This window comes from Heloderma suspectum, chromosome 2 (genome assembly GCF_057233095.1).
Source record: "Heloderma suspectum isolate Gila_16-S chromosome 2, 16-S_ref, whole genome shotgun sequence".
NCBI classification, from domain to species: Eukaryota; Metazoa; Chordata; class Lepidosauria; order Squamata; family Helodermatidae; genus Heloderma; species Heloderma suspectum.
In genome coordinates, this window is record NC_139459.1 from 107,250,759 (window position 1) to 107,267,405 (window position 16,647).

Here is a 16,647-nt window from a genome sequence, read left to right on the forward strand (position 1 = left end):
ATACATATGGTACATATCTCACATCTTATACATTAACCCTGTCCTTGAGGCCACCAAACCATGTGCTAACTGTTGGATTTTGTGCTCCTGCTAAAGGAGCTAATAGGTAGCTGTGCTAATATTTGTGTTCAAATAACCACTCCGTAATGTGTACAAAGCAAGGCATAGGTTTAGTTACAAAGAACGTTTACAATAAACCAGGAAATTAGGGTGTTACAAATAAAACAACATAGAAAAGAATGCTTACGCATTCAGATTGTTAATGGGTGCATCTATAAACTTCAGTGGTTTTGAACACTGCACTTAACAAGTGAGAGATCTCTCAGAAGAAACAGGCAGAATAGGGTGAAATACAAGACAGAGAAAAGAAGGATGAGGTGGACTGAACAAGGCAACCAATCACTGAGGAACATAAGAGACTCCTGGACTCTAATAGCCCCCCAAACTGTCACTCTCAAGTACTTAAAAAAAAAAAATACAATCAACAATACAAACTTCAAAATAGGGACACAACTTGCACTACAGAACCCCATAATACTAGCCATGTTATCTATCATAGGCTTCATAGATAGGTATTTCCTACCATTCTTCTGATATGGATATTAGATAATGGTCAAGTCTGTATGTCCAGACATACTGAGACACTTCCCTTTGTTTATCATTCATTCACTGTCTCTGGATGGGTTCGCACAATTGTGGGGGCAAAAGAAGCCATCGTGGCATCTCCCCCCACCCCTGTGAGGGCTGTGCCTGCACTGATTATTTATATAATTACCCATGCTGCAGCGTGTGGCACGGTGGGGGTGGTTTGTACTCACCATACATCCCATGACGTGCAGTAGGGGTTGTAGGGTGAGTGTGAAGCCACCCTCGACACACGGTGCACCAAGTTCAGATGACAGGCCAACCTGCACTACAGCACGGGTAATTATATAAACAAAGGGTGCATGTACCGCAAGCGCAGGGTTGGGGGGAGAAGCCACGATGGCATCTTTTACCCCTGCAATTGTGCAAAGCCAGTCTCAATCTGTCTTTTTCACTTTTCAAACCACACATCTTTTATCCACTTCCATGTGGGTAACTTCAAAAATGTATTTTGATTTCCCCATTCCTAATCATTGTCATTAGTTTCCTCATTCACAATTCTTTTTAATGCTGAATAGCATGGCAACAGTCCAGCTTCCAGAACACGGCTGCATTGGCAGTGAAATCTCATGCACAACTACTCAGGGGTAAGACCCGCTGAGTTCAGTGGGTCCTACTCTAACTTTCTCCCTGTTGGAAACTGTGCACTTTATGTAGAGATCCCTTCCTTTTCCTACTGATTCTCTCTTGGGTAGGGATACCAGAAATAATTGTGATATTCTGCTCCTAAAGAGAAATAATATATTTGCTGTTGCAGGTTAATGCCTTGACTAAATTATCTATCCTGAATAAAAAGTGTAAACCAATGGGACGAATTCTAAGGGCAGAAAAACCAGCATTTGATCATGACAAGTTAATCATGATGGAGACCTAATGCCCTTAATGTGTAGAAAAAATGGCACAGATATAAATTTCTGCAATTTAGCCTCATTTTTCTCTCAGAATTGCAGCCAAGGCATGGATCCTCTGGAACTTGGGACCCAGGTCAAGTGTCTCCTTCTCCCCCACTGCTTGGGCCTTCAAATGGAGAGACGCTAGGCCTCAAGCATGCCTTGAGTCACGACAGACTGCTGTGGGCTTCCTGAACACCAACATGGCTTCCTGAGAGCTCTACTCCTTGGTAGGCTGTGTTTACTCAGTGGAGAGGGATGTTCACAGGCATTCTTCATATATTACTTCAGATATTCCAGCTTTGATATTGTGGCTAATCTCTGGTAAGTCACAGCATAAATTCAGCCTTGCCGCCAACATTTCCACGACTTATGAGGGTTATTGTTTTCTCTGTTGGTGTTAGCTACTGCTGTTTTTCTGGCTCTTTCTTGTAATTGCTTTCCATCTTCAGACCTCCTTCTCCATACCTCTTACAAACCACATCTTTATTTAGTTGATGGAAATGGCTTTATTTTGCACACTTTCATTCCTATTAATACTCCAGAATCATTTCTTTTAATGTCACCTTATCCTGTATTCTTCAATCAGCAATAAAAAGGGGAACTGCAATTTACAAAGCCCATGATATGAAAACTCACCTGAGAAATGCCAGGTTGCATCCCCAACAATATTTAACAACCTGCTCATTTTCCTCCCCATTTCCTTCGTTACACACATGGGAGTCTTATAGGCAGCAAGAATCACTGCAACCAGAGCAATAACACTTATTGATTGTGCTGTGTTTCATGCTTTCCTGGCAACTCTTTATTGTCCATCGTTTTGAATCCCTGTTGGCGCTGTGCTGTCAGCTCTTCAGTACTATCTTTGTTGTTTAATCTGCACAGAGCCATTTAAGAAGCCTTGTAAACCATGTTCCAGAATTGTGAACAGAACACATATCTGCCAAATCCATTTATTACAGAATAGCTTTTTAGAGTTAAATCACAACTTGCTATATTTGGAAATAAAAATCCCCTTCCTAAGCAGTGTCTATTATAAAACTTTTGAAAGGGAAGACATATTCAACTTCCATTCCTCTATTAATTTGAAAGTGAGCATGATGGTCCTGAACTGCTAAACATAATTGACCCAATTCATATAGTGTTGTCTTACAGTGTTTTAGCCAACCATAGCTATTAAGGCTCATAGCTGCAGTAGCACTTGGATATACGTATGAGAATACCTACCTTAGGTATAATTGAGAGAGGGCAGTCAGGTTTGACATGTGTTCTTTTACATTAAGGAAGGGCAAACCACTGCACTCAACCGCTGCCTGCCTGTTGCCTTTGAAATATCATTTAAAATGGTGCTGGGAATGTTGCGATTTGATAAAGTAGGATGGGTATTTATTTATTATTATTAAATTTATTAATGCCCATCTGGCTGGTCACCCAGCCACTCTGGGCGATGTACAACATACAATAAAAACAGTTTAAAACAATAAAATTCTACAATAAAAACATTTTCTAAAATACCCTAACCCACCCCAAATGCCTGCCTGAACAACAACGTTTTTAATGCATGACGGAAGCTCATTAAAGAGGGGGCATGACGGAGTTCCCTAGGGAGGGAGTTCCACAGAGTGGGGGCCACCACAGAAAAGGCCCTCTCCCTCGTCCCCACCAGTTCCCAGCAACATTGTATGGAAAAAAGATGTCTGGCCCCATGATATTCCCAATGCTGCTTTTAAAGATATTTTTAATGTGACTGGCAACTGGCTGCTGAGTGCAGCAGCTTGCCCTTCTTTAATGTACATGGAAGAAAGAAAAGAGAGAAACCACTCAGCCACCTTGTGAAATTGTAAGGAACCTCCTACTCATCCCAAAAGAGTTACAACTTTGGCAGGAGTCCTGCAAAGGTCACAGAAATTATCATTGCACCTTCACTGGGAGATGAAGATACAAGGTGGGCAGGAAGTGAAAAAAAAAACCCTCTCTACTTCTTTTTATACTTCTGCTCTAACATGCAGTGTGTGTGCGTGCGTGGCGGGAGACTGCATTATTTATTTATTATTTATTTAGTTCATTTCCAATGTTCTCTGGGCGGATTGCATATCTCCCACAACAAGATAGAAACAAGTTGCTCCCCTTCTGGAATGTGGATCTCCTGTGGAATAGAGAACAAAATTATCCCCTCTGCACATTACAGCAGAATCATGCAAAGAAGAAGCAAAAGTCATCTATGCTTCCTCTTTTGATACTTGTATTAACTAGGGTGGAGATGAAATGCCTTCCCCCAACATTGTTCTCCTACTCACTGGCTACAATAGGGAGGGCATTTTGTCAATGCGGGGAGAAGGAAGCTGCTTGTCCCATTTACTACTGTGTAGCATTCATGCTCCTCACCACTGCTAGCCACCATTATTCTTCAATGCCACCTACCCAGAAGACTCCAGAATGAGATTAGCAAATAAGTGGAGGGAAAGAGGGCATGATTTTGGGAAACTCCATTTGCCAAAGTCTGCTGTCAAATAATGTTCAGCTCAGTTGTAATGTGTAAAAGATCCTTAAGTGTCCTTTAAAAACAATCCCCGCCCCAATACTTTAACAGCCTTTCAAGGTTCCCCTTATGGCCTGGACCCCCCTGAACAACTCATTAAGGATCCCTTGCCTCCTTAACAGTCTCACCTCCCTTCTTTTAAACTTCCCCTTCCAGTAATGTGGGCTTTAGGCTGTAAACATGGGTAACTGACACTCTCGATACAGGGTTTAACCACAACGGTTTACTAGTAGATTTAAAGCAAAGAAATTACAACTGAAGGTATTTACACAATAGAGCTAACTGATACAAAAGGCATTAAAATAAAAGTTCCAAAATGCAAGTTCCTTTACCCTAGCTGTCCTTAGACTCCTATAGGCTGCTCCTTCCTGCTCTGGTCTTCTGACTCTGCTCTTACTTTAGGCTCTGGCTGTCTCTCTGACTTGCTCTTGCTCTGGCTGCAGCCCAGTCTTTCTGATTCTTACTGGCTCTCACCCTCTCTTTATATTCCCTCCTCCCTCAAAACCGCAAGTACTGCTTCAAAGCTGAAGAAATGAAATTTATAGGGAAATTGAAACAGAAACTTAACTGGACAAATGAAACTACTCCTCTCAAGGTTACCCCCTCCCAACAGAAAACTCCAGGCCTCTTAGCCTGACCTTTTTTTCCTTTCCTCTCTAGGCCTCAAACCTTCACATAGCCTAAGGGTGCAATCCTATGGATAGCAAAGAGTCCTACAATTCCCAGCATTCCCCAGCCAACCATCTCGAGATAATGGTAGATTGTCCTGTTGTCATCTGTTTCAGAACCTTTACTGACAACTAGTAAAGCAGTTATATTCCTTCATGGCCTTGTCTCAATTTTTTATACCCTACATTTTCACTGGTCTCAGATTCCCATAAACAGCTAGGTTTATGGGAACCTAGTTTAAGGTTGTCTCTTTTGGAACAATGTGAATCAGGTGACCAGAGCTGCTCTGCTCTAATGCTGTTCCAGATCATTATTTCTGCAAGGAACTCTGCACATGCTCTGAAACCAAGCAGGGAAACATAACTAGCTGAATTAGAGTAACTTTAAAAATGTTATTTGAAAGACTCTGTGTGCGGTTTGCTGCCTTTTTTTGTTTGGTTCTTCCCCTGCCCCTTTTTCCCAAATAAACTTTCCCCAATAAATATATACATTGACAATTGGCCTCGTTGGTTTAAAAAGGCATTTCTCTGGAATTTGTCACTAAAATCCCCCCACCCCCTGTTCTAGACTGCAAGGTTGTTAAGCAACCCCTCTTGTTCTAAGTTTCATTCACAAGTTTCTGTAAGATGTGGTGTCCTATGGACTTCGGGAAAGTAAAACTAAAGGTCCTTTCTTTTTAATTATTTACAGAACTCAGGTTAAGGGAGTAGTCCCTGTCAGTAGGACTTCGAAGCACCACCCCCTATAGTATTGTATACTGTATGTTTATATTGTATTTGCTTTGTGAAGCGCGCACAGAGCCTGTTATGGGGTGGCTATATACATATAGTAAATAAATATTTGTACAGGTTAGAGTGTTTAGATTCTTCTTTTGGGAATCCTTTAACCAAAAGGGGAATCAATTAAAAGGGAAAGACTCCCCTCCCACAACCCATCACAGAAATACATTAATTTAAAAGCATATGATGCAGTGATCCTGCAGGAGGTAAGCAAGTTTGAGCCTGGACAGTGCCAGGATGGGAGATCACTTGGGAAGCTTGTGTACACCCATCATGGAAGAAAGGCAGGATATAAATGTTATAGATAAATAAATAAATACAAAGTAGTAATTCTGGTAAATTTCTCTTGAAATCCTTGCCTGCTAATTGCAGTTCATGCATCCAAGACTGCAACTACAAAAGGAAATGCTTTAAACATAAAGGCTCATCTTATCTGTTCTCAAACTGTTGCAAATGTTCATGAGATATAAATTATAACTCACTTTATTGTTTTGTTTGCAGGTACTTCTGGTAGTTTCACTGTTATCATTCCATCAAGATTGGTCTTATCAATGAAGAGGGGTTGGGTGCGCAGAACATCTGGTGCTGTCTTTGCTGTCACCCTGTGTTGAAGACCTCCAGCACTATTCCCTCTATTGGTTAGCACAAATGAATAGGATGTCTCAGGCTTCAGATTGGTGATAAGTTTCTGAGTCGCTCGGCCATCCACCTCAACTGTCGTTTTCCCATCATCATACAGGATCTAAGAAGTGGGGATTTTTAATTTTTAGCAAAATATTAGTAATCAGAAAAAAATAAGGAAAAGCTATCTAATATCTCTTCGTGAATTTAATTATTATGGTTATAATTCAAATGAAAATGGAATGCCTCTGCATTAGACTATGAATAATGATCAGTGAGAGCATGAATCGAAAAATATAAAAGTCCCCATTGGATCAGTCCAAGGTATCAGGAATTGGATTGTCTTTTCTTTCACAATTAACACTACAAAGAGACAAAGCTTCAGGATAATATGACTTTATTTTGTTAGAGACTAGTTTTTTTACAAAGGCAGATTCAAGGAAGCTCTCAGACCACTCCAGGCCTTAAACTACTAATCTGAGATATCTAATCAGGGAAGACGAACCAGAGGGTAGTGAAATTGCTGACAATTTGCCTATGAGCTTTATGGCCAAACTTGCTTCGCAGTGATGCCCCTCCCTTAGGGTGGCCCCCTCCTACATTGGCTTCTAAGAGTGGCTATCTTGGCAGAACATCTAAGCCTTGTCTCTAACATTTCCTGCTTTGCTTTGCAACATGCCCTAGCATCTCTCAAGTCATACTCTTCTTCCTCCTCCTCCTTGGAAACTTCAGTTCTCATGGTGGAGGGAGGGGGTAGTGACTCGGCCTGGACCATCTGTTTGTCAAGGCCTTTGGAAGAATCTCTCTCAGTGTCTTGGGGTTCTAGGGCAGGTCCCTCCCCCAGGCTCTAATCTAGCTGTTCTAACTTTGATTCAGAATCGGAGCTGTCAGACATCATAAAGGGCTTGGACTCATCCCTGACACAAGGATCTATCTAGGCCAGCATCCTGTTTCCCATAGTGGTCAGCAGATGGCCCTCAGGAAGTCCACAAGAAGGACATGAAGGCAACAGCCTTCCTTTACATAATATATCTGGAGTGATAATTCCATTTTTCTCTCATGGCTAATAACCATGGATAGAACTATCCTCCATTTCTCTAATCCCCTTTTAGACATCAAGCCCAATTACTATCACTGTATCTTGTAGGAGCAGATTCCAAAAGATAATTATGCAATTTATTAAGAAATAGTTTATTTTATCTGTGTTGAATCTACTGCCATTCAGTTTCATTTGGTGACCCTGAATGTTTGATAGAGGAAGAAAAAAAAAATCAAGCCATATTTTGTAACTTCATAAACCTCTCTTGATCCTCATTCGCCATCTTGTTGCCATGCACCCACTTTGGACAGATCCTTTTGAAATGCTTCAGAGTCTGCTTGGGTTTTCCCTCCTGAATAATTTGGAAGCAATTGCACATTACCAGCCCTGACTTCAGATAATTTATAAAGCATTTAGATATCACAGGTCCCACTGCAGACACTTGAGGAACACAACTGATTACTTCCCTTTCTTCTAAGACCTATACATTTTCTTAGTGATGGGCACTTAGTGATAGTTGCCTGTCCCAGATGAACCTGCTGAACCTGTCAATCAACTGGTGGGGGCTGGTGGAAAAGTGAAAGGCCTAGGGTAGGCTGCCATGGCAATCTAGGGATGTACGAAAGTCACTTACCCTTTCGACGGGGAGATTCTGCGGAGCCGCCGGCTGGGGCCGCCCACAGCTGGACATCCGGCCACTGGGTAGCCTTCCAGAAAAAAAACCAATGCGTACGCAAATGGCGGCGGCTACGGCGACCGCCATTTGTGTTCCCTTTTTTTTTGCTGTTTTAGCCTACGTAAATATTTACGTAAGCTATTACGGCGAAAAAAAAAAGGAACGCAAATAGCGCCCACTACGCTATTTGCGTTCCCCCTTTTTTTGCCGTAATAGCTTACGTAAATATTTACATAGGCTAAAACAGCGAAAAAAAGGAAATGCAAATGGTGGCCGCCGTAGCCACCGGCATTTGCAAACGCAGTGTTTTTTTTGCTTGCCATGATAGGCTACGTAAGTATTTATGTAGCCTATCACGGCAAAGGCAGCTACGCAAATGGCGCTGTGGCCATTTGAGTCCGCAGCAGCTGGCCAAGAGACCAGCTGCTGCTGCCGCAGCCACCGCCAGAGCTGCCGCCGCTGGAACATCCGCCCCAGGTAAGCTTCGTCCTGGGGGGGGATTTCGCGGGGGGGGCATGGGGTGGGAGGCCGTTCTGCCACGGGTTTCGGGGGGCTGAATGCCTCACTCGGCATTCGGCCTCACTGAAATCCGTGGCGGAATTCTCTGCCATCCCTATGGCAATCCCAGCCACAGGAGGACCCAAATGCCTCAAGACAGGCTGGGAGCCTCCTGAGAATATGTACAAGCTACTTTACTATATTTAAACAGAGTAGGGAGGCAGCCAGGAAAATTAACTCTGAATTTTACCACAGAGGCAGTGTTGATCTTGAAGAGGAGGAGAAACGCCATCCATGTTAAAGCTGCAATGAGCAAATGTCCAGGGATGATCTTCCAGTTGGCTTTAAAGTGAGGCAGAATTTACCCACTGCAGAAGCCAAGCTGGTTCTTTCTAAGCAAGGCTTAATCATCTATATGTTTAAAAATTCTGCCTATAAAAATGCTTACCACAAATTTACTCAGGGGTCATTTCCTTTCCTCTCCATCTCCCACCCCAATTAATTTCCATCAATGGATGTTATATTGTCTACCTTCCAAATCTGCAACAAGGAAACCTATTTACCTATTTTGGACTTGTGTCAATTATATATATATATATATATATATATATATGCTAGAAGTTCCAATTATTTCACATTTACATTCTTTAGGAATTCTGGGATATATGCCAGCCATATCTAATAACTTAAAAAAATAATTTATCAATTAGCCATAATTTAATATGTTTCCTGTATTTCACGTTGTTTTTCAAATGCACTTCCTGAAAACAAGTTCACATGTCTATCCAAAATTTCCCTGAATGACTAATTCTAAGAATTTTCTCCCTATCCTCCAGTAAGAATCATCCTTTAAGAAGAATGGCAAATGGGAAGAAGATAGGAAGCTGCCTTATACTGTGTCAGGCCACTGGCGCATCCAGGTCAGTACTGTCTACACTGGCTGGCAGCAGTAGGTTTCAGACAGGAGCTTCTCTAGCCTTACCTAGTGGTACCTGGGATGGTTGATATGCAAAGCACTCTACCACTGAGATACAGCCCTTCTCCAAAAGGGGGCTTGGACATGTAGGGGGAAGGGAAAAAAGCTAAGAAGTCCACTAAGCCAGAGGCAAACAGTGGGGTGATGGTGCATGGGCACAAAGAAGAATGTGAAATGGGGTGGCTTATGGACAGGGCCAGATTGGAAAAAGGGAGGTAACCAGCCAGGTTGGCTTGGGAATGTAGTGGAAGGGCTAAAGGAAATGCAGTGGCTAATGTGACACAGATAGGAGAAAGAGGAAAAGAATGTGAGGTGGTTGGGAAGATAAAAAGAAAAAAGAAAATGCAGTAGCTTGGCATATAAGAAAAAGGGAAACAGACAGTGGAGGGCCTAGTGTTTTATTGGGCTGAACTCTGATTGCTTAAAGTAAAGGCAGTCTTAAATTAAACTGGTTTTCAGTACAAGATGACTGTTCGCAGGAAACCAATCTTGCCTTTGCCAGTCTCTCCTGCCTAGGATGGATGAGATCCTGTCTATATTGTAACAAATGGTCTTTCTTAAAATGACAGTTTATCTTCCCAACTTTCTCCCTTTAAACAAATGATTCATGGAAGTTATCATTACATCATCATTTAACTAATACATGTATATAGTATTCAATTAGTTTTAAGGATATTTTTGCAGTTTGCACATCAGTTTATGCTGCATTCTGTTCTGCTGGCTGATCTGCAGAGATTTCAAGTACTCCTACTACCTTTATGGTGTATGTGTGTTTGCTCCTGTAATCTGTGTTTCCTTATTTCCTTGCCTTTTGGGAACACAATGAAGGTTCACAAATATGACCATCAGACATTCTCACTTTTAATATGAACATGGAACCATTTCTAGTTACTTGAAGAATTTCTGTCCCCTATATTTTATGAATAGGTTTCAATGCCTGCAGTTCTTCTTGCTTATTTTTGTCCTGTTCTTCATATCCATGCAAATCCTTTTCCTTTTTCTGAGTTACTTCCACTAACACAGGAAGCTGAGTTCTGAAGATTTTCTATTCACCAATGGTAATTATTGTGGGTCAAAGTTTTCAGCCCAGATTATTTGTCAGATTTGGTAGGTGGGGCAAAAGCAGCCCCTGAAGACTATAAAAAAATATTTGGTGTGTGTGTGGATATTAACATTTTTAGAAGGTGGAGGATGGCAAAGACAAGTTGACTCCTTCCTTCCTTCCTTCCTTCCTTCCTTCCTTCCTTCCTAAAAAAGCTTTGCCACTTGCATGAGCAGTGGCGGAGCTGCCATAAGCAGTCCAACAGCACTGCTTTCTACCTGAGAACAGAATGGCCCAATGAAAACAATGCTATGTCATAACTGCAAGATATTTTCCTGGCTTATACTCAGTAAATGAACTCATACAGCTGAAACTGGAAAGATTTTCTGGATCCTGGGAATAACATGTGCCAAGTCTTTCTAAGCAATCGATACCAGAGATGTATAGTCACTTTCTGAAACAACTGATTTCCTTGGGCAAATGAAGCTTTTTATAGCCATAGCTTCAATTTCTCTTTGTGCATACTGTCATGCTGTTGCTTTGATGGGTATAGAAATATAAGCCACTAGTCTTCAAGGATCATTGTAATTTAGAAATAGCATTATTCCAATTACCATTTTTGAGGCACTACTAAGATGGATGAATCCATTTGTTTTGCTTTCTATAACATTCATATTTTTTTCAAGCACAAGTTTATTTTTTTTTAGTATCATATTTCTAGTTTGTTCCATCCCGGTTCTGCATCAGTTTGTGAATTCAGTTGACAATTTGGTATGACTTAGAGTGATGGAATCATAGGGCCAGTTCGTATGGCATGACAGCCCATTGTGGGTTAATTAACCCTTGAGGGGACACAGCACGTGCCATCTGCCATGATGACTATGCAACCCCCAACTGAGGGTTGCCAGTCTGTTCTACGGGTATGTGAGGGGTCTTTAACCCTCCGTGGCCAGCTTCACATGACACAACAAGCCTTGGCAACCCCCAGAGTTGCATATTCATAACAGCGGATGGCATGCACTGCAGCCTTTCAAGGGTTAGTTAACCCACAATGGGCTGTCATGTCATCCAAACCAGTTTGCAGAGCTGGAAAGGATCTCAAACGTCATCTCGCCCAACCCTTTGCCAGTGTAGGAAATCCACAGCTCCAGAGGCCTGTCCAGCCTGACAGGAGGCTCTCCCTGGCAGGGGGCTATCCAGCATCTACTGGAAAACCCAAGGCATACTGTTCCATTGTCAAGCAGCTCGTACTGACTTAGATCTAAAGATTTTACTACATGAGTACAAAGCACTTCTCCTTCCATGGGGAAGGGGGCACAGAATCCCCTCGAAGTTCACCTCCCTGCAAAACAGATGCGGCTAGCGAGGGAAATTTCCAGGCACCTTTTTTGCAGGGAGGGACAGGTGGCCACAGTTAGAGAAAATTGGTGCTCTATCTCTGCACAAGTGGAATGGTGTAATCTTTGGATCCAGTTATAATAATCTATTATCAAAATAACTGAGTGCAAGAACTATTTTGATTAACTTTTAAAAACGTTTTTCTAAATTTGTATTCCATGGCCACTGTCTATTACTTTTCAGTATAACTCATAGGTTGAATGTAAGAACTGCCAAGTTCAATATAAATTTCACCCCCCCAAAAATCATCATTCCTAAAATCTTTATGGTCCTGCCTTGTCTTTTGATGGTTATATATTTGAGCTAGCTTGTATATTGCTGACACCTTTTCATTATTTTTAGTCTTAATCCAAATATATAATTTCCTTGAGATTTGCATTTCTGCTTATCCGGTTTTAGACATACTGGTCCTTTCTGGAGCTCTTCATAGCTATTGGTCATTTTGCCCCAAATGAGAATATCAGTATATACTTGGTACCTTCCAATAGCTCTTGTACTTTCTTATGAAAGACCTTGGATGGTGATTTTAATATAAAAGACAGCCTGGAAAAGCAATATCTCCTGAAGCAGGTACTATAAATACAACAAAGAACTCTATTCATCTAGTGTCATTTTGCAAAATTCAGTTGATTCAGCAAGTATTGGAATTTAGCACCAAAATAATTGTTCCCTACTGGGCAGGAGAAAGTATTCCTTTAAATATACTTCTTCAGCTTCTTGAATACAGAAACAATTTTAGAGTTCCATCTTTCTTTTCTATTGCTAATGAACAGTGCATAGCATCCTCTATTTTATTATTTCCAATGACTCAAAAAACTCGTATTTCCTCCTTTAATGTTTGTTTTAAGTAATGATGTTACTAGAGTTTTTAATTCCTTGGCTTGGAATATGAATGCCAGTGATTCATGGTGCTCTCCCCCAATCTGAGTTGAGCATTATGATCGCCTTCCTCCCACCCTCAATTCACTCATTCATTCACCTCCTCTATCCACTTAACCTTTCCTTCCCTTGACTGGCTGCAGTAGTGATGTCAGAGACAGAGGTGATGCATAGATCCCTCACTCCATCACTTGCAAGAGGGTAGTAGAAACTGCAAGAGCTGGATAAGGTTCAGGGAAGGATGGGAGCTCACAGGAGGCTGGAGTGAGGGATCCACACCCTATAATTTTCCCAATAATATATGTGGGAGTACCGCAAATTACATTATTGGAAAACCCTATGCTATTTTCTGACTTTTTAGGAAAATAGATCGGTTAGCTGAACCAATTCAGGTTGGCTGAACCAATCCCACACTGAGCATGGCAGGTTTGGGTGGATGGGTGGGTGGATTCATCATCCATCCAGTGTCTTCAAACAGTGCATTCTTCTTTTACAACTTTGGAACTCTAGTGCCAATCTAATGTCTAATAGTGGAGTCTGTTCACTGTCCATAGTTGCAACTCAGGATCATCGCCTTTAATTCTGTTAAAATTTCTTCAAGTAACACGCCTTCAGTCTGAGTCCTCTTAGGTACTTGTCTCAGGTATTTCTTTGGAATACAAACCTTTTCAAAACTTCTGTTCAACTGTGCCACAATTTGCCCCTTACCCTGGCCTGGCTCAGTTAGCTACATGCCTCTACTTCTGGTCCAACAATATTCAGGAATATAGCAGTTTTCTGTTTATCTTCTTTCTTATCACAGTCTGGTGTCTACATGCATATAGCTTTGAATATTTTTCAAGATTCTTTATCATTACCTGAGAGCTTCAGTTCTTTGGAGGCCTTCAAAAGTTTGTTTGCTGCAGCTTCCCTGATTCTTCACAGCAGTTTTTGAGTCAGATGTCTCTGGCACACCACTCATGGTTATGTTATGAAACTCTGCTAAACTCTGATTAAACTGGAGGCAGTCTTCAAATTAAACTGTTTTTATTATAAACACACATTAATGGCCTGATGTAAACTAAACTAGCTTTCTTCAAGGTCTACTGGCTATGTAACAAACTTTCCTCTTTAAAGGAACAGCTTACTTTTCCAATAGCCGGTGGTGTAAGATATGTGGAAGAAGGGAGGGGAGGAAATGGAGTGGATAAGCACAGAGAATAAAAGTGTGTGCTCTAAACACACAGAAAACGGAGAAAGGATGGATGTGGTGATTAGCAGAGACTGGATTAGCAGTGTTGTTAGATTATAAGAACATAAGAAGAGCCATGCTGGCTCAGACCTAGGCTTCATCTACTCCATTTTGTTCACACTGTGGCCAACCAGGCTTCCTGCATTGAGCAGGGGGTTGGATTCGATGGTCTTGTAGGCCCTTTCCAACCCTATGATTCTATGAGATCTAAAACCAGCTGTTGACCAGGAACCCACAAGCAGGACACAAGCACAACAGCACCCTCCTGCCCGTGTTCCCTAGCAATGGGTGTACCTAGGCTCACTGCCTCTGATACTGGAGGTAACCATAGCCATCAGGACTAGTAGCCATTGATAGCCTTATCCTCCATGAATTTGTCCAACCCCCTTTTAAAGCCAACCAAATTGGTGGCCATCATCACTACATCCTGTGGTAGCAAATTCCATAGTCTGACTATGTGCTCTGTGAAGAAGAACTTCCTTTATTTGTCCTGAATCTCCCACCAATGGAATGACCCCAGATTCTAGTATTATGAGAGAGGGAGGAAAATGTCTCCCTATCCATATTCTCCACACCATGCATAATTTTGTACACCTCTATCATGTCTTCCCTTACCCTCCTTTTTTCCAACCTAAACCATCCCAGCTGTTGTAACCTTCCCTCATAGGGGAGATGCTCCAGCCCTTTGATCATTTTAGTTGGCCTTTTCTGCACTTTTTCCAGCTCTATAATGCCTTTTTTGACCAGAACTGTACACAGTATTGTAAGTGCAGTCGCACCATAGACTTGTATAAAGGCAGTATGATATTGGCAGTGTTATTCTCAGTTCCTTTTCCAATTATGCCTAACATGGAGTTTTTTACAGCACCTGCACACTGGGTTGACGTTTTCATCGAGCTGTCCACCACTACGCCAAGATCTCCTTCTTGGCTGGTCACTGCTAGCTCAGATCCCATCAGGTTATACTTAAAGTTGGGATTTTTTGCTCCAACGTACATCACTTTACACTTGCTTACACTGAACCACATTTGACATTTAGATGCCCATTCTCCCAGTTTGGAGAGATCCTTTTGGAGCTCCTCACAATCCTTTTTTTGTCTTAACCACTCTAAATAATTTGGTGTCATCAGCAAACTGATTATAAAATTGGAATCCTCATCTCAGATTGTCAAAATTATATATATTTTATTCCGAAGCCTTGTATGGAGTGGGGGTGGGGGTGAAAAGAGTAATTCCAACCATAATTTCCTCCTCTTTCTCTCAGACAACTGTGACCTCAGGCATATTATGTGCCCTGAATATTTAATGTAATTTAAAGGGGTGATGTTTTCCACAATCTCTGTTTCATTTCCCTATGTGGTATTGTGCAAAGCAAACAAACAAACATTTGCAGGCTTTTGTACCCCCTCAGCAGCACTGACATCAATTTATGGAGACAAAATTGAGAAGGAATTGCTAGTGAAGGAAGTCCCATCCTCTACACTTTGCTGCTTTAGGTGCTGCTATGGGACCAGGGAATGGACAAAGACCAGAACTCTCCTTTGCCCATGTTTGAGGCAACAAGAGCACCATATAGAAGTCCCACTTTGCAGCTCATTCTCTCCCTCACACTTTCTCTTGAGAGTTCCTCACCACACTAGAAAGGGCTGCCCTGATGACCAAGTTAATGTGGTATTGAACAATCCTGAATTCTTGCACATTTGTCCCCACTTAGCCATAAAGCTCACTGGGTGACTTTGGGCTAGACACTGACTCTCAGCCTAACTTACCTCACAGGGTTGCTGTGAGGATAAAATAGAGATGAGGCAGACCATGTAAGCTACCTTGAGTTCCTTGCAAGAGGCAGGATGTAAATGTAATAATAAATCGTGCAAAAGCTCTTGTACCTTGTTTGGCCATGTACTGCCTTATGATGGTACATGTTGAAGAATTATCTTATTATCTGGCAACACTAGTCACGATGAGCTGGGCTCAAGCTGGATCTGGATGAGACCTACTAGAAGAGCGGAGGAGTGCAAGAGAAAGGGGGATGCACCTTACCAGCCAACCAGAGTAATCCAGGAAGGGCTTTACAGCTGGCTAAATCTCTCTGTTGTCACATGCAGCACCTGACAAAAGGAAGAGGCTGCACCATTCCTATGAAACATATCTGAAGAAAGGGGATTGCCTCGCCTTCTTCATGACATTCTGGAAGGAAGGCTCAGCCTTTCAATTTGGGAGGGAAAGAGGCAGGCAGCAAGGCAGAATGGTGGCTGCAGCTCCTAACATGCCCGATGCCACTATCCAGGACAAACATCTGCTGGCAGAGAAAAACAGTATGGTACCTTCCAGATGTTTTGGACTAGAACTCCCAGTGTTCCTGTGCATTGGCCATGCTGGCAAGGGAAGTTCAAAAAATCTTGAGAGTCCCAGGTTGGGGAAGGCTATGCTACAGGGTTGTTGCAGAGCCGTTCTTTTTTTGGCCCTTTTGAGTTTTATGCAATATCATTAACATTAATGTTTGTCCACAATATATTTATCATTTATAGTCAGATGGGGGGACCTCGGACAAGTGGACCTTCAGGTGCCCTGCCTGAGTTAGAGGGGATAATTCCTAGTACATAAATTTCCGCGTAACAGATTTATACTTAAGATCAGAGAGGTTAGGTTTCCCTTCCCCCAAACGAAATCTTCAAACTATCAGTGATTATATGTAATAAGGGATACAGTTATTCTTTAGACTCCAATTCAAAATATAATTTTAGTAATGTAGAATATTTGAGGGA

The 16,647-nt window shown here is 41.8% G+C and overlaps 1 protein-coding gene across 1 annotated transcript in view; it reads right to left on the reverse strand.

Annotated features, from left to right (window-relative positions):
• The window catches only part of PTPRD (protein tyrosine phosphatase receptor type D), a 592,319-nt gene that overhangs the window by 150,649 nt on the left and 425,023 nt on the right, over positions 1–16,647 (reverse strand). Inside the window, exon 17 of the mRNA XM_084834479.1 lies at positions 6,005–6,264. Within this exon, the coding sequence (XP_084690605.1) occupies positions 6,005–6,264 (260 nt within the window). The remainder of the gene's footprint in view (positions 1–6,004; positions 6,265–16,647) is intronic.